Consider the following 17,764-nt stretch of genomic DNA (forward strand, 5'->3'; position numbering starts at 1 on the left):
CTAGGGATGTGAGAGGCCCCTTTGCTTTCGGCTGTAGGTTACACATATTCAGGGTGGTATCCCTGGTTAAGTGACCATTTCAAAATGTTGCCCAGAAGCTGTGACCAGGATGACGACAGAGAAGGAATTTTGGGTGATCTGAGATGGGAAAGGTTTTGGGGTTTAAAGAAATTAAAAATCACTGTATTAAGCCAATCTCAAAAGCTAGATTTTTTTTCCCTCTCATTCTAATGACAGTCTACTTAGCTATGGTTTTCACCCTTCCTAGGGTCACAGACTTGTTTGAAAATTTGCTGAAGGCCACACAACCCTGCCCACACCTGGGTGCCACACGCCGGGGTAGGGCATCACGGATGCCATGGGACAAACAGCAGAGTCAGAGGGTTGCCACGTGCTTTGGTGAGGCGGCCCTGAGCACAGGACAGAACCCTCCAAAGGCTTGACCCATGCCCCCTCACCTCACGCCATAGGAGATGCGGGCGTTTTATGAATGCTTCTGTCACACCACCCAGAGAGAGAGCCAGCAGGCTACTTAAAGAAAATCATGGATTCCCATTAGAGTAACAGGTTAGGTAAAATATCAGGGCAGAGGATGACGTAAAAGTTATTGTTCCAATCAAACAACAAGAAACGCAGCTCTGGACACAGAGCTGGAGTTCAGTAAACAGCAGGGTGAGCTTTACAGTTTTCACAGTGCTCAATATAGCGGGAAGTCAGTCAACACCGCTACACTGTAGGTACGGTATCTAAGATGGTATCTCTTGAATGTCTACAGCAGCCAGGAGCCGGCAAACTCTTTCTGTGCGGGCTGGAGAGCAAGTGTGTCAGGCCCTCTGGGCCGGGTGGTCTCTGCCACAGCCCCTCAGCCCTGCCACTGCAGCGCAAAAGCAGCCGCAGACCACGAGCGTACACAGGGACACGGCTGTGTCCCAACAAAACCTCACCTACAAAAACAGGCGGAGGGCTATTTCTCTTCCTTTCTCAGCAGTGGGTTTTTTGTTCGGCCTGTTTATATGAATTAACCCAAATAAAACATCCTCCCCCCGTTAACTGTCCAGAAGGAACAGACATCTTCGTCACAAGAATATGGCCAACTAAGTCTGAAACGGGCTCAGCAGGCACAGGAGACAAGAGCCAGGCAGCTTCCGCTCCCGCTCGTGGCCCTCGTGACCAGCAGAGGCTCAACAAGTCTCATCCCTAAGACAAGGCTCTCACACTTTCAGTCTCAGGACCCTTCCCACGTTCAAGAGCGTCTGTTAATGTGGGTCAAGTCTACCAGTACCTACCGTATTAGAAACTGACACAAATTTTTTAAATATTTAATAACTCATTTATAGGTTAACAAAAATAAATCTATTATGTGTTAATATAAACAATGTTTTCCTCATAAAATAAAAAACTCAAATTTCAGGAGAAGAGTAAAACTGTTTCCCATTTTTGTAAATCCCTTTAACGTCTGGCCTAATAGAACAGAACTGGATTCTCATATTCGCTTCTGCCTTCAGTCTGGTGTGAGGGAGTGTTCTGATTGAAGTTTATTTTTAAAAAAATAGGGCCTGATCAGAGGCAGGCCTTCTCAGAGAACTGCAAACAGTCGTCTTTGATTCTGCATTACAGCTTGACAAGTGGCAGCTTCTTAAAGATGGGGAACTAAGATGGGGAATCTGAAACTGTAGCAGTGAACTTCCATACTGTCACAGTGAAATCCGCTGGTCCACCTCAAGCTTTGAACAGATCTTTTATTCATGCGTGTGTAACATGCACTGATCAGGTGGAAAATATTGTCTGTGTAACATGCATTCATCAGGCGGAAAAATATTCTCTCAGAGGAGATCTCTGAAATACTGAAATTCATCATGAAATATTTACATTTATTAATATCACCTCTGTTCATATCAGATGTCTGTTAAAAACTGGGAAGCTGTCAAGTTTACAGGGGTAGATTCTACGTTTTCCTAAATTAAAACCTGTGTTTTCGAGCGAAAATGAGATCACTGACAACAAATACTTTTTGTTTTCCTGAAGTGACATACACATTTCATTCATTTTCAAGAAAATGTCTGTTAAAAGCCCAGGCCTGAGTAACTGTAGTTTGACCATCATCATTCCTTCAAATAAAAACAGTGTCCTGGGCCTTCCGTGGTTAAGAATCCGCCTGCCAATGCAGGCGATCTGGGTTCGACCCCTGGGTCTGGGAAGATGCCACATGCTGCGGGGCAACTAAGCCTGTGTGCCACGACTACTGAGGCCCACACTCCCTAGAGCAGCCCCTGCCACGCGAAGACCTCACACCCCAACTAGAGAAGCCCATGCAAAAGTAACAAAGACCCAGCACAGGCCCAAAAATTGTCCCGAGAGAACGCAGCTAGCGGAGCTCACAGGCTCACACCGCTGCACACGTGCTCTTCCTCAAGATGACCACCACACTCCAGAAGGAAGCGCAAGTGCTTCCAGAGCATGTCCCATTCCACACGGAGCGGTGAAAGACAGGAGTTCAAGGGCTGCGATGTACCGACGTTAAAAGTTTCTCCTAACTCATCAAGGGCTCTCTTCAGTGACGCGAGCCTTCTCCACCCGTGAGTAGGCGAGGATGAAGAGAAGGCAGCGGCCACAGCAGTCCAGTGCCCGGCCGAGCAGCCTGCTGAGGTGCCAGCTGGCTTGCCCGCCACTGCTTCTGCGCCGTCAGTGCAAAGATCAACAGCAAAGAAGGCTGATGGCATCGCATTGCGAAGAAAGCTCCGACCCCAAGGACCCTCTGGAGGATGGTTGCCCTGATGAACTGCTGTGACCTCTCAAGGTCACAGCTACTTTTGGAACATGGCAGCGGCTGGAATGAAGCCACTTCTCCACTCCCCCAGCAACCAGCCAACCACCATTTGCTTCAGGGCTTTTGAAGCTCATATGAAAGCTAAGATTCCCCAGAACGCTTCCTCTGAAATTTTCCTCAGAAACTCAAGGGGGTTGTGGGGAGGGAGGTGCTCAGAAACAGAGACTGTTAATTAGACGCAGGGCGTGTATCCCCAAGGCATCCTCTGAGGTAACGACACTGGAGAAAGAAAAGGGAATAGGAAGGCAGGCTCAAGGGCAGAGACGGCGACTCCTGGCAGGCTTGAAACGCAGCGGCAGCAGAGCCGGACGCGCCTGTGAAGACTCCATGAAGCCGCCTCTCAGAACGCAGCGCAGCAGTGACTCCAAATGACAAAGGACGTGAGAGGAGCCAGCGCGTGTGACAGAGGAGACAAACGTGTGATTAGGACAGTGGGCAGCTTCGCCCTCCATGCCGTCCTTCACACTCTCTCAGCTTCAGTCAGAAGGAACCCAGAGGCGAAGACGTCAACAACTCCAAGCCCACCCTCTCTGAAAGCACCACGGACCCCAAGTGCAGGGAGAGCGACGACAGACAGCGCTACCCCTGCTTGCGATCAGGCAGCTTGGACGGCACACTCTTAAGAAGCTGACGTTCCTAAGCCCAAGTCACTGTCAAGGTCATGCAATTAGTCAGTGGAATAATGAGCCTAAGAGTAAGAACCAAAGTGTCAGGCTCCATCCAGCGAAGAGCTTCCAAATCCAGGAGGAGATTTTATCGTCCACAGCCTTCACTCTGTCAGCTGTCTCAGGATGGGCGAGATCTCAGGAAGGGCGAACTGAGGAGCAGAGGGTCAACACCACATTCCAGACCCAGGGGTCCACGGGCGGTGTGCTCACTCGAGCCTTCCCGTGCTGCCGCACCACTGTCCTGGGCGGCAGAGCAGGGCACGGCCACTCAGCAGTCACGTCTGAGGAGGGCCTGCCAGCACAGCCAGCTGGCCCGAGTTCTCTGCAGGGGAGACATCAATCGCGGGGACACGGCTGCCCTGACTCTGCAAGTGTCGCAGCTCTCAAAGTGCAGAGTGAAGCATGCGTCTGGAGATGAGCTCAAAAGCGCCCCCAGCCTAAGTCAGTTCAGTGGAGGAACTCGGATCAAGGAGACACCCCTACTCCCATCTACTCTGTCCCCCTTTCAAAGGGTTTGAGATATCTGCTGATGGGAAGTGGGTGCTTTCTTAATGGTCTGTCCCGAGAACGGTGGACGCGAGCCCTGGTGTGCCCTCACGACTTCTGGCTCTAGGACTGGCCCTCCACTCAAGAGGCCCCTTGCTGTCACCTGGTGGAAGGAATAGGAAACTGCCTCATGCGCCCTGGACGATGACAAAAGCATGCCTGCTCCACAATGCTTCTCTTCACTACGGATGTGGGCGGACAGGGGTGACCCCTCCTGGCTGCACCATATATCCCAGGGAGAACATTTCACCAGGATGCTCAGCCAACGGTCAACTTCTCACGGAATAAATGGTCACAGAGACAATTAACTGCCACAGTCACCCTTCATGTCCTCTAAAAGGAAGGTGGAGAAGGCAGAGAGGCGCCAGAGGGTCAGGACGGCGGAGAGAACGGGAGAAGGCAGCGCTGAGGAAGAACCAGGAACTCACCAAGGGGAAGAAGAGGACAGATAAAACTGATCGACTGGAGGACATTACCCTTAGGGTTTTTAGACATTTTCAGTCGAATGGTCAGAAAAATGAACCCAGAACCACAAGTGTAAAAAGATTTTAAAAAGTTAAAATGTCACATCTCAACACATTAAAGTCAAAGAAAGATCTATTAAGTTACAGAAATAATAAAACGGGACTTCCCTGGTGGCGTGGTGGGTAAGAACACGGGACACAGCCAATCCCTGGTCCGTGGAAGCTCCACGTGCCTTGGGGCGACGAGGCCCACAAGCCACAGCTACTGAGCCCACTTGCTGCAGCTGCTGAAGCCCACGTGCCTGGAGCCCGTGCTCTAGAACAGGAGAAGCCACCGCAACGAGAAGCCCACGGCCCGCGACTGGAGAAAGACCGCGAGCAGCAAGAGAGACCAAACCCGGCCAAAACATAAATAAAACCCGTGAATAAATACAGCGGTATGCACACGTTAAAAATAATAACAACAAAACTAATTTTACATACAACATGCATAGAAGAAGGAAAAAAAGAAAGTCAAGAAAATGCCCAAACAATAGGCTTTCCCAGAAGGCGGGCTTGGCTTTCTGCTTTGGATCCTCTTGCTTGTGACAAGATGCTTTACTGAGACTCTCATTTGTGGTTTGTTTTCAGTAGCTTTCCTTCATCCATTGCGAGAAGGCAGGAGGGTTCTATGAGATCCACGGCTCAGAGGAAGGCTAGGTAGCCAGGCTAAAAGCAAAAGATTTCTGCAGAGCACAGTCCAGCTTCAGCTCACTGAAAAGAATCTATCACCGAGGGCATTCCAGAGGGAGAAGGAAACCCAGGGCCTTTGAAGGAAGGAGTGAAAAACACAAGAGAGCTATTTCCTGAGACTAGAAAGAAAATGAGCTGGCACATTCTGCAGGGGGTGGGCCTGTGGCCCCCCAGGGAGCCGAGGGGCCTTGGGAGCCTAGAATCTGAGCACTGACTGAGGCTCCCAGCCTGGCATGACCCTCACACACCAGGCTATTCACAGCAAGACCCGGATAGCAGGAATCTCAACAGGGACTACTGTGGGCCCCAGACTATGTATTGTGCTCTCAATAAGAATCCGAGATTGTGCCTGACACTGGTGGGAAGGCTTGAAGTCAGGTTAATTCAAATTAGAGAAAATGATGTGATACTCATACAGCAAGTGTGAAGGAAGATTCCTACCTACTATTTACCAAATTTTCCAAAATGAATCCACATTACTTTTACAATCAGAAAACAGATTGACAACATATTTTATCTAACGACAAGTGAATAATCTGCCTTAAAGAACATTAGCACAGCACTGGGTGTGTGACTTCATGGATCCAGAGGCAGGTGGGACCTTTGTGAGTCTGGCTCCTTGACCCCTGTGGCCTGAAATCCCCACTTGGCCCACGGCACCCTGCAGTCCTGGACATGATTCAAATAAGCCCCGAGACACACACAACACTTTCTCTGCAGTTTCTTTTCTGACTTAGGAGGCCGAGTCGGAAAACCAAGAAGCAGCAGAAGGGTTCTAACTGCACGACAACTTAAAAATCAGAGCGCTTTAGAGGTTCTTTCTGGCATCAGTCTCTTTTTAAATTAATACCGACACATCTATTTTGAAAGTGTGTTTTAAGTCAGCAGGAAGGGACGCTTTACACATAGCCATCCCGGATCCGTAAGACCTTCTGTTCGCATGGGGAGGTGTTATCTGGTCCTTCCAAGACAACATTTGCTCCTCCTGACTCAGTTTTGAGAAGGTGAGGATCACACTCACGAATGGAAATGCGGTGAATCATCCGGTAAGCAGAGTCACTCCCAAGCCTCATACAGCTGGGCTCAGCAACGCTCCCCACCTGCCTCGTCACCCAACAACCAGGCTGCTCTTACAAAGCCCCTGCCCACCCACCCTCCCCGCAAGAAGCCAGCATCGTGGGCCCCCCTGCCTTCCCTCCCCCCCTTGCAGTGCCCAGGCACAAGGCTTTAGGGAAGGCTGGCCAAAAGAACAAAAGAATAAAAACAATACAAAGGAACTTGCCTTTTCCATCTGTGGCTGATGCTTCTTGTAAATGCCTGATTGACCTAAAAAAAAATTTGCAGAACAAAAGGTTAGCTAACGAATTTGCATTCCTCTCCATTTTCAGTACTAGTAACCTGAGGCCTTGAATTTCTCCACATAAACTAAAAGGCTGGAACGGATGACTTTTATAGAGCACTCCCTAGACATGGTGATGGTGATAACCAAGCCTCAGGCATGTGTGGCTCTCAGGTCTGAGAGTTAAAGACGCCCTCTGCTGGCTGCAAGAAGTCTGGCAAGGGCCTGGTGTGAGGGGAGAGATCAAAACACAGTCGTGAGCAGTCTGCATCTTCTGCTGCTGCTAAGTCGCTTCAGCCGTGTAACCCCTCGACGGCCTCCTACCAGGCTCCTCTGTCCCTGGGATTCTCTAGGCAAGAACACTGGAGTGGGCTGCCATTTCCTTCTCCAACGCATGAAAGTGAAAAGTGGAAGTGAAGTCGCTCAGTCGTGTTCGACTCTTTAGCGACCTCATGGACTGCAGCCTACCAGGCTCCTCCATCCATGGGATTTTCCAGGCAAAAGTACTGGAGCGGGGTGCCACTGCCTTCTCCATTGCATCTTCTTTAGGTTGGTGCAAAAGTAACTACGGTTTTGCATTGTTGAACTTTGCTGTTTGATGTTGGAATACATTCTTAAATAAATGTGGTTATGTTATACATCACTTTAATGCACATTCCTTGCTTTATTACTTGCTGTTTATTTTATATTTATTTTAGACTAGGGAAACGACTACCATTCCTTCAAGCATCTTGACAACTTCTCGCAGGGAAAACGCTTCCACAACCAACAGGAGGCAGAAAATGCTTTCCAAGAGCTTGTTGAATCCCAAAGCATAGATTTTTATGCTACAAGAATAAACAAACTTATTCCTCATTGGCAAAACTGTGTTGATGGTAACGGTTCCTATTTTGATTAATAAAGCTGTGCTTGAGCACAGTTATAATGATTTAAGGGCTTCCCTGGCGACTCAAACAGTAAAGAATCCATCTGCAATGCAGGAGACCTGGATTCGATCTCTGGGTTGGGAAGATTCCCTGGAAGAGGGCATGGCAACCCACTCCAGTACGCTTGCCTGGAGAATCCCCATGGACAGAGGTGTCTGGCAGGCTACAGTCCACTGGGTCGCAAACAGTCAGACACGACTGAGCAACTGAGCACACACAGTGATTTAAAATTCACGGTCCAAAACTGCAATTACTTTCCACCAGCTTAATATCTAATCTCAGTCCCACCACTATGCCCCCACCCCAAATGGACCAAGACAATGCAGGCTCAATGAGCTCACTTGCCACCTGGAGAGAATGGACCCTATAAGGTCACAGGCCGACCTCTAAAGCCTAGACCTAGGGGCTGTGAGCACAAGGATTCATGCAAACTTGGTATTTCATTGACTGGGTATTTCTAACTTTGCCAAAAACATGCTGGCCTCCAAGGAGTCTTTTCCAGCTAGGAAGTGCTGGCAACTAATTACCATCAGTACAGACAGCGGAACAGGAACGTTCTTAAGGAAGCTGTGGACCAGCGTTCCAGGCAGAGTTGAGGGGCACGGAAGGAGGGACTGTCTGAGAGGAAGGGCACAGCGCGAGCAGACCCACTGCGGGGCAGGGCCGGGGTCTCGTGGGCCTGGGCTGCAGGCCTAGCCCAGCCAACCACGCTCGACTGGACTGTGAGCCCTTTCTCCCAAAAACTCTGTAGTCTGCCCACCTGGGAGAACTGAATGGCACAACACATGAAATTAAGGAGCACAAAGACGACGCCAAACCGATGCTGGCTGAATCTGAGTGTCCAAAAGAAATTCTGACACAGTTTCTTAAATCATCTCTCTAGTACTTGAGTTTTTCTCATTTTACAGCAATTTTCAGAACATCTACCGTGAAGAATCTTGCCATTTGGCATCTGCTCCTTAGTGTTGCAATCAACGAACGGCAGGAAGGGACCCTTTGTAGCTCCACAGTGCATCTCGGCCTTCCTCAATTTCCCTTTTTGGCCGCACTCTGTGGCTTGCAGGATCCTAGTTCCCGGACCAGGGATTCCAACAGGGGCCCCCAGAAGTGGAAGCTCAGAGTCCTAACCACTGGACCACGGGGGAACCTGCCCACAGGTCCTATGTTGCTGTGCTGAGGGTGACAGGCGTCAGAGCTGGGGCTGACACTCCGTTCCCTAGTAGTAAGACGCTCTTTCCAACTAGAGACGACGCTAGTCATCCTGTTTCAAATGTCTGGGTCGCTATTCCTGAACAGGATACGGGGCAGTTGTGGAGACTAAGAAGACTCATTTGTGCTCTCTCCTAAGCAGGCAGCTGTCTGTTGAACTGATATGTGAACATGTGTGATGTACGAGTTAGGTTAAGAGTGAATCTAACATGCTCGGGACTTCCCTGGTGGGCCAGTAGTGAAGAGACTGCTCCAAATGCAGGGGCCCAGTCTTGATCCTTGGTCAGGAAACTCAATCCCACATGCCGCAACTGAGAGCCCACATGCCGCAACCAACATCCAGTGGGCCCCAATAAAGTTTTATAAAGTGGATCTAACTGACTGAAATGAAGATTACACTCCACTGACACCACGTTCTAAATAATCAGAAAAATGAACGACCCCATCAACCCCAGGACCATAAAAATACTAATTCACTGTGCGGGGCACTGCAGTATGGGAACACCTCACTTCTAAGAGAAGACAGCTAAGTCTATTTTTTAAAACTTTATTCCAAAAGAACTGATTGCTTTCAAGTGGCCACAGAACTAGATCATAATGAGGGTGAGTGTCCAATTTCTGTGAGCCTTTCTTTCTTCCTATGGAAGCAAGAATTTCCTTCACTTGGATGCGCTCTAAGGAGGATATTCTTCCTCTTCAATCGCTGACTTGGCACTAACTAACATGTCTTTACACAAAGTCAAAGCACAGTGTATGCATCTAAAGTCTGCCAATTTCAGGGATGAAGTGAATCCATCTGATGACATTTACGTTACGAGCTGAGAACTACCACTAGTTTTATGTTGATGTACTTCCTCATTTTCTATCTAACTTGGCAAGAAGAGGCCATCTGTAGGCTTTCTTCAACTTCAACTCCCTTTCCTTCAAATTCACATGGCTGTTTTATGTTGCTACTGAGTTCTCATCTCCAAACCCTTCTCTAGCATCTCAAGTGCTAAAAGTCAGTGCCAGGTGAGCGCTACTGCAGTCCCCTGGGGAACCTAACAGAGACACAACTCCCCAGTCCAGCCTGGAGACTAACTCAGGTCAGCCTGGGGCCCAGGAAGCTGTCGTGTGCCCCGGGTGACTCTGACCAGTTTGGGTTCGGCGGGTCCAGCTGCCAGGCTGGGTGGACATGCCCGTGGCGCAGGCGTGGCCTCCCCCCGAGGGGAACTCACCACACCACTGGGAAGAGGATGGCCCCGCAGCACAGCAGGTCAACCAGAAACAGGGAGTCCTTCCACAGGCCGTACTCTGTCGTTCCCTCCTCGGTGGACTCTATGATGATGTAGGCCACATTGGCCAGGACCTGCGGGACACAGGGAGCATGGACAGATCTGTGCGACAGAGCCCTGGGGCAGTGGACACCCAGGCCTACAGGCTGGGCTGTGTGCGCTCCATCCTGTCGTTAAGCAATTAGCATGTTATGAAAAGTCCCTCAGCTGGTTAGACAGAAGGCAACAGTTTAAATAAAACCTGTGACACCTCTGAGCACAAGGGAAACACAGTTGATGAACTATTCTTTTGAAGATTATCACTAGGTAAGAAAGCAGAGGAGTTCCACCTCTACTCCATGCAAAGTCCGTGGTCCCAAACACTCTGCTTCACTGTTCTACAGGGAATTCTCCATATTTCCACAGAAATGGGAAACCTGTCGTGCTATGACTTAGGAAGGGTAGTTTCTCTTTCCATCTAGGACATATCAGTTAAATCATCACTGAAGCCACACTTCATACCAATGCAAAAATTAGCCTGAAATCTCTCACTGACACCCAGCCTCTGGGCTCCTTCAGAAGCCTCGTCCAGTGTACAGGTCTGCATCTGTGGCTCTAAGAAGACAAACTGGGAAATAGACAGCTTAATTCCATCTTGCCCTCAGTTCACACTGTGGACACAAGGCACACCGTGCCACTCAAGGCAGTGGTGCGGGACCAGGCGCCAACAGTGTTCCTGAAACGCCACGTTTGCTTCCCTCACTCCCTACTCAGGAGCGCGCAGTGGCTCCCATGACCAGAAGGAAACAGTTTCAACTTGTCAAGGCTGATGTTCAAGGACTTCCCAGACTAGCCCTTGCATTTAAATCCTCGTAACTTCCTTATATTTGATTGTCTAAATGGCCTTGCTTCCTCAGAGTGACCTGCCTTGTAGCCTTGTGTTTTTGTTCCTTCTGGGCAACAGAAGAGGGAAAGCTGGGAAGAGCCTCCATCACGTCACTCCAGGCTGCGTGAAGCAGAGTGGGGCTGAAGAGGGGGGCAGCTGCTCCTGGAGGGAGGGGAGACGGGGCAGGAGGACCCTGGCCACCGTCTCCCAGCTCTTGAGGCCTTGGCAGGCTGGAGAACACTACCTGGCAGAGAAGTGGACATGGTGGCTCAACAGCCAAGGCCCGTCCAGCGCCTCAGCCTCTCCTGCTCACCCGACGGCAATGTCACGTTTGCCTCTGTCACGGGTCCTTCCTTAAAATCTAGGCCAGGCCCATCTCCACCAGACAGCTCTTCCAGATCATCCAAACTGAAGTGAATACTCTCTCGCTGGAAACCTACAGCGACCAGTCTGGAGCATTTACGTGGCACTAACATATGGTTTTTCCAGTGGTCATGTATGGATGTGAGAGTTGGACTGTGAAGAAGGCTGAGTGCCAAAGAATTGATGCTTTTGAACTGTGGTGTTGGAGAGGACTCTTGAGAGTCCCTTGGACTGCAAGGAGATCCAACCAGTCCATTCTAAAGGAGATCAGCCCTGGATGTTCTTTGGAAGGAATGATGCTAAAGCTGAAACTCCAGTACTTTGGCCACCTTACGCGAAGAGTTGACTCACTGGAAAAGATCGTGATGCTGGGAGGGATTGGGGGCAGGAGGAGAAGGGGACGACAAAGGATGAGAAACTCGATGGACCTGAGTTTGAGTGAACTCCAGGAGATGGTGATGGACAGGAAGGCCTGGCGTGCTGCGATTCATGGGGTTCCAAAGAGTCAGACACGACTGAGCGACTGAACTGAACTGAACATATGTCTCTTATGACTGAAAGTGAAGACGGTTTTGCCACAAACACTGCCAAACCCTCAATCACCGGGTGAGCGGGCTGACCTGGGTGCCTGGGGAATTGGCACCGTTCCAGTCCTCACCCGCCACACTTGCACTGGGCTCCAAATGATCACGGACGAGAACGACTTTATCAAACAGATGCTCTCTGGTCAAGCAGAGCTGAGGAGCTGTGCGTCCCTGCTAGGATCTGTTTATCGTGCATTCTTTACGTCCAAGTTCTACCTCCAGTAAGACTGCTACACATAAGACAAAGTTTCTTTCCTAAAGGGCTCATAGTTTTTTAAAGTTGGCCTCAGTCCAAGGCCCCAAACACATGAAGCTCTTAATAAACGTTTGCCCCAATGTCTCATATTCTACCTTCTGGAAACTCACTGGTGTCATTCACATTTTACAATAATTTGTTGGGAATTTCCTGGCAGTCCAGTGGTTAGGACTTAGTGCTTTCACTGCCACGGTCCAGTTCAATCCCTGGTTGGGGAACTAAGATCCTGTAAGCCGAGCAGCACAGCCAGAAAAAAGAGAAATCATTAACCAAGTCATAGTGTACCCAAGCTTCTTCGCTAAGAGGACCATGAGATGCAGAAAAGGTGGCAGTACGTTTCCCTAACTTCTCAGCAGCTCCCTGTTCATGTGCTGTTTAAAGACGGCAGATGGTGAAGCACCTCCCAGTGCAAGAACCTGAGATCTGGGTCCATCAGAATCCAAAAAGACAGGCCCAGGCTTCAACCCCAAAGCCAGAGGAGGGGGGTTTCCAGGAGACCCAACTTCCTCTCCCCAGACAGGCCTGGAGCTCAGCCCAGCAAATGCTCGAGAGAAGGAGGACGAGCAGGGTTAGAGATCCTTTACCTGTAGTGGGATGACAACCATGAAGACCTTCTTGTCTTTATCAGAAAGGATGTGCTTAATGAAAGCCCAGCCAGTGCCGATGAGCGCGATGGTGATGAACAGCAGTGCCCCCTTCAAGCTGCAAAAGGGAAGAATGAACAGACATCAACGGGTCTCTTTAGCCTTTCATTCTGAGTCACAGTCTACAGCTCATTCTATGATTTCACACACTTCCTCCAAAAGACAGATGGCCAGATGTAGGGAACGCACGTCAGTGAACAGCGTTTCTTTTCTGGCACAGCAGTAGTTAGCTACGTGGCCCACTGTTGTGCTGGGGGGACCCCTTCGGGAGCATGCTGACAGCCACCCACGCGCCCCACGGCTGCCCTGGGAGGGCGGGGCCGTCTCCCTCGCCCTGGGGCAGGTCTCACGCTAGCTCAGCTCCCCAGCCTTGCCCAGCCATTACGTCACAGGACGGGTACTTCCCGAGGCACTCTCGGTACTCACAGGTGAGTGATGTAGTACACCACAGCCCACCCTTCGATCGGGAAGCCCTGGGAGGAGATGTAGTGGTAGTCGATCTGCGAGAAAACAGGCGCGTTTCAGAAAGGTCGTCTGCCGATGCCTTACCCACAGCAGGACAGGAAATGCGACCAGAGGCCCTTGTGATGGGGACACCCGCCCCCCCTCCCTAACACTGCACTTGCGGATGCACAGTGAAGCACGTGAGCCCACTGCGAATGGCAGGGAGCTTGGGAAACGAGACAGAAGAGTTCCACGTCACTAACCCCTAGTCCGGGTCCCTCTCTTTTTTTTGGCCCCACTGCGTACCATGTGGGATCTTAGTCCCTGACCAGGGATCGAATGTGCAGCCCCTGCATTTGAAGCATGGAGTCTTAACCTCTGTACCGGCAAGGAGTCCCAAGGTCCCTCTCTTGAGGCAGATGATTCACTCTGGCAAATGGCTGCCTATTCTCTTCTTATAAGAAATCTCCAAGGGAGTCCCTGGTGGTTAGGAGTCCAGGTTTTCACTGCTGGGTCCCGGGTTCAATCCTTGGGCAGGGGAACTGAGATTCCGCAAGTGGTACTAAATGGCTAATTAATGAATTAATACATAAAAGTAAAGATGTAAAAAAACAAAAAAAAAAACAAAAAAATCCTCCAAATGTCACGGGTCTTTTCAATCCCAGGCAACAGCTTTCTTTCTCATAGGCTTGCTGCTTACATAATAACTAACTCAGTTAAAAAACCTATGTGGAATCACCCAGCTTCAACTCTATTTTCTTTGGTGGGGGGGGCGGGAACCAAACCTGTAAATTTAGAGCTACCTGAAGCTACCAATGAATTTCCACTGAAGTGGCCAGCTTCAGTAGCGCCCCAAATGCCTGCAGGCAGGATGCCCAAAGCCGACATCAGTCCCTTCATGCACCTTTCATTCCTCTACACGTAGCTGTCTGGATATGAAAGTGACCCAAGAATCCTATGACTCGTCATCTGCATGATTCCAGAAGGAATCCTTTTATCTTAATCCAAACGGGAAACTAGCCAAATAATCGTCGTTTCTTGAAACTGCAACTGGATACGTTATTACTTTTTCTAGGACAACATTCTTACGCGCAGTAGGCTTCTGAGAGAGTCTGGAGACTGTCACCCTCCCAGATGGGGCCCACGGATATCTCGCAGGCCTACAAAGTGGGGAAGCTGTGACTGTCTCCCGCCGGCTGGCTCATTTCAGTCTGCATCGGCACTAAATATTCAGAGCTTGACTCAATTCTTATGCCTCAACCTTCAGAGCGTCAGTTTCCTCTCAAACAAGTATGCTAACAGTGAATTTCAAATCAAATGGGAACGTGGGGGACTATTTCAAAAAATAAAGGAAGCTGTGGAAACAATTCATGAGGTGGCCCTCTAATCTCAAGAAATGACTAGGAGGGTGAAAAAATAAAATATCTACAAGAGAAAACTCCAAGTCTGTAGGTAATATCTAAAGATGTCTTCAGTCTAGCACTAGGGAGGCTATGATGATTTATCCCATGACCAGCCCTTCCCAGACCAAAGGAGGCTTCATGGCAAAGGTATTCTTTTATCTGTTGTTGGATGTAGCCTGTCTTCCAACTTATTTTCCCTGATAATATAGGTATTTAATAAATGACCCCAAAACACTAATACATACTGCGTGGAACACCAAGGAAAGAGACTTGGTGAAAGGAAGGGCAGCCATCAGCCAATGAATTTTAAAGACATCATTCCTATAAAACAGAGAGAAAAGAATTTAAGGACAATTTCACATTCCCAAAGGACAGCCAAAGCTCCACCCATCAAATATTTATAAGGAAGTCGTAAATATGATCTAAGCAAACCACAAACACAAAGCTTTTTTAAAAAAGTGGTTGCTGCCAGCAGAGAAGGCGTGGAATGGGGTCCTAAGTCATCTCTACCATGTAATCCAACTCTGTGAATGGAGCCAAGTTATGCACAATGGGTTCCCAGGCCTGATAAGATGGAAATCTAAACAGGTTGCCAGTTTCCTCTCCGGAAACCACCCTGGAAAGCCCACAGAGGCAAGAAAGAGGCAGATGCATCTATGAAAATGGCACAAAATCCCCAAGAAGGCAGAGGTGACTGGGCACAGCTCCAGGGGAAATCGCTAGCCCAGAGAGGTGGGCTTGGTGCTAGGTAGCAGGGATGGTCAAAGACCATGCCCCTCTCTGTCCCCTGAAGCTGGAACCTGCCAAACACACCAGGCCAGTGAGACACAGCACCCACTCCCCCCCACCTCCTCTGCGGGTACTAGTCCACCCTCAGGCTGCCAGGCATTCAATTCCTCTACCCCTTCCCGCCTCGCCCTAGGAGTTAGCCTGAGACACACAAAACCATGACAGAGAAAAAGTTCTAAACCTATGAAAGAAACCAAAGACTTGAGGAAGAGCGACAGGGGGAACTCCCACTCTCTGATATCAAGACAATCTGCAAAGACACAGCAGTTAAAAAATGGGGGACAGTGAGCATCAGAGAAGTAAACCAACAGAACAGACTAGCAAGCTTAAAGACAGATTTGTGCTTGTACGGAAGCTTAGTATTTAAGGTGACACCAGGTCAGTGGGAAAAGAATAGACTGCTTAATACCTGGCACTGGAGGAGAAAAAAAACTCAGCTTAAACCTATATAACAAATGAGGAAAGCTGACCTCAGCTTCAAGCTTACCTATACCCCAGGGGGATTTGGCTACTAAACAGAAAACAGACATTTTGTGATCTGGAGTAGGAATGGGCCTCTCAGGATCCACGAGGCACGACCCAGAAGACTACAATTACATGGCCTCGACTCCATTAATGTGGAAGATTTTCCCTCAACAATTCAACTGGGAAAAGAAATCGGCAATGTCTTAAGGCATACAAGGGACTGAGATTCAAATGTGCACCGAACTCAAGCACAGCAACCAGGGACAGACAGAACACCTGACGGAAGGATAATGCAAATACAGGCTGTCACGCGGGGAAGCCCGGGAGGCAGATGTAACTCTAGAAAGACGCCAGAGAAAACGAGGCACCGACTCAGGTGTCAGTGCTGGCGTGCGTGCGGGAGCAGCACCCGCCCGCCCAGGCACCCCAGGAAGCAACGTGGCAGCGCTCGGTGAAACTAAAAGAGCACTTGCCCCACGCCCAGCGCACCTCCTCCCGTAATCAACCTCAGAGGCTGCCAGAGCCGTCTGGGGACAAGCTAAGGGTCCACCATGAAGGGGGCGGGCAAGTGAAATGGGGCGCCCACTGGATGCCACAGAGGAGCTGAAAAGCCATGAACTGGGTGCACACCAGCGATGTGCCTGCATCTTAAAGAGGACGTTACCGAGTGGAACAAGGTACGAAAACAATACCTACAGACAGGACAGTTCATATGAATTAAAAATACATTCAATACCAGTAAACGTGATTTGTTTATCAAGATACACAAATACCCCAAAACACAAACGAAACACATTTGGGCGGCTGGCCGTGGGTGGGAAGGAACGAGAGGGGACAGGAAGTCAAACAGGAGAGGGCCTTGCACAGAACGATAAGGAGGGCGGGTCGTGAGTGACGCACACCAGTTTCCGGGCTGGCTTCCTCCCTGGTTCTTTCCTGCTCCGGGGCCTACCTACTTGAAGGTCGAAAGGGAAATCAAGGCCAGAGGAGTCTGTCCGTCCTCAATAGCCACGAGACTCAGCCAGGCTGCACAGCCGGCAAGGGCTGGGCTCACCCCCACGGCCTGGCCCCCTCGACCTGCAGCCTGGGGGACAGCGGCGACAGCAGGTGAAGGCAGGCAAGAGTTCCAGCTCTGAGGGGGCAGCGACCAGGCTCATACACGGGCTCTACCCTGACTGCCCTCCTCTCACGAGGCCTCAGAAACCTCTGCTGAAAATGGCGCCGCCACACTCAGCGCCGGGCTGAGCGGAGAGCAGCTCCAAGCAGGCCAGTTGTCCGTGTTCCCTCCCCAGCTCCCTGTGCTCTGGGGTCACAACAGAACTCACAAACGTGAGAGAGGCCACGATGGCACAGCAGACCAACGTGGGCCCAGGCCAGCTGTGCCCGGGACGCCAACCGTGGCTCTCACCTCCCCTCTCAAGGCCTCAACAAGCCAAGGCCCAAGTCTCTCGGCTCCCTCCAGCTCTAGGGGCTGCGAGTCTCTCCGAGAGCCCTAGAGTCACATCCATGACGTGACTCGAATCACCAACCCCACGTGGCTCAAGGCTCCTGGAAAAACATGGGGGGCGGGGCGGGTGGCAGAGGGCCAGAACAACACGTTTCTGGATCTACACTACACTTCAAGAAGTTTCAAATATGCTGTCCAAAGCAGGTCAGCCTCGTTTAACCACAGGTTTTAAACTGTCATCACAGTTTTATATAAAAGTGAACCAGTGACACTGACTGTTGCCTCGCTAAATAAAGGGAATTTAAAACACCACTGAACATCTGGCTAAACTATTTTGCATGTGTCTCATCTTTGCATAGCGTGCTGATTTGCACAGCCCTCTTGTACACAGCATTTCAGGGGAAATCACACAAGAAGTCTGAAGATCTAAGACTTTGAGAGGAAGGCAGATTATGGCAGATCATGACTGTTCCAGTTCTGCAGCTGAGGAGAGAGAATTACAGAGTGAAGCCGGGTACG

The 17,764-nt window shown here is 50.0% G+C and overlaps 1 protein-coding gene across 2 annotated transcripts in view; it reads right to left on the reverse strand.

The window, feature by feature from the left end:
* The window catches only part of GPR107 (G protein-coupled receptor 107), a 54,279-nt gene that overhangs the window by 13,992 nt on the left and 22,523 nt on the right, over positions 1-17,764 (reverse strand). The window contains exons 10-15 of one of the 2 annotated variants that reach the window (XM_068971508.1): positions 14,790-14,865; positions 13,124-13,197; positions 12,638-12,755; positions 9,929-10,059; positions 6,520-6,563; positions 4,088-4,144 (exon numbers count right to left, since the gene is read on the reverse strand). In XM_068971508.1, coding sequence (XP_068827609.1) covers positions 4,088-4,144; positions 6,520-6,563; positions 9,929-10,059; positions 12,638-12,755; positions 13,124-13,197; positions 14,790-14,865 — 500 coding nt within the window. The remainder of the gene's footprint in view (positions 1-4,087; positions 4,145-6,519; positions 6,564-9,928; positions 10,060-12,637; positions 12,756-13,123; positions 13,198-14,789; positions 14,866-17,764) is intronic. The other variant, XM_068971513.1, reaches the window with a different exon arrangement.

Source organism: Capricornis sumatraensis, chromosome 1 (assembly GCF_032405125.1).
Source record: "Capricornis sumatraensis isolate serow.1 chromosome 1, serow.2, whole genome shotgun sequence".
NCBI classification, from domain to species: domain Eukaryota; kingdom Metazoa; phylum Chordata; class Mammalia; order Artiodactyla; family Bovidae; genus Capricornis; species Capricornis sumatraensis.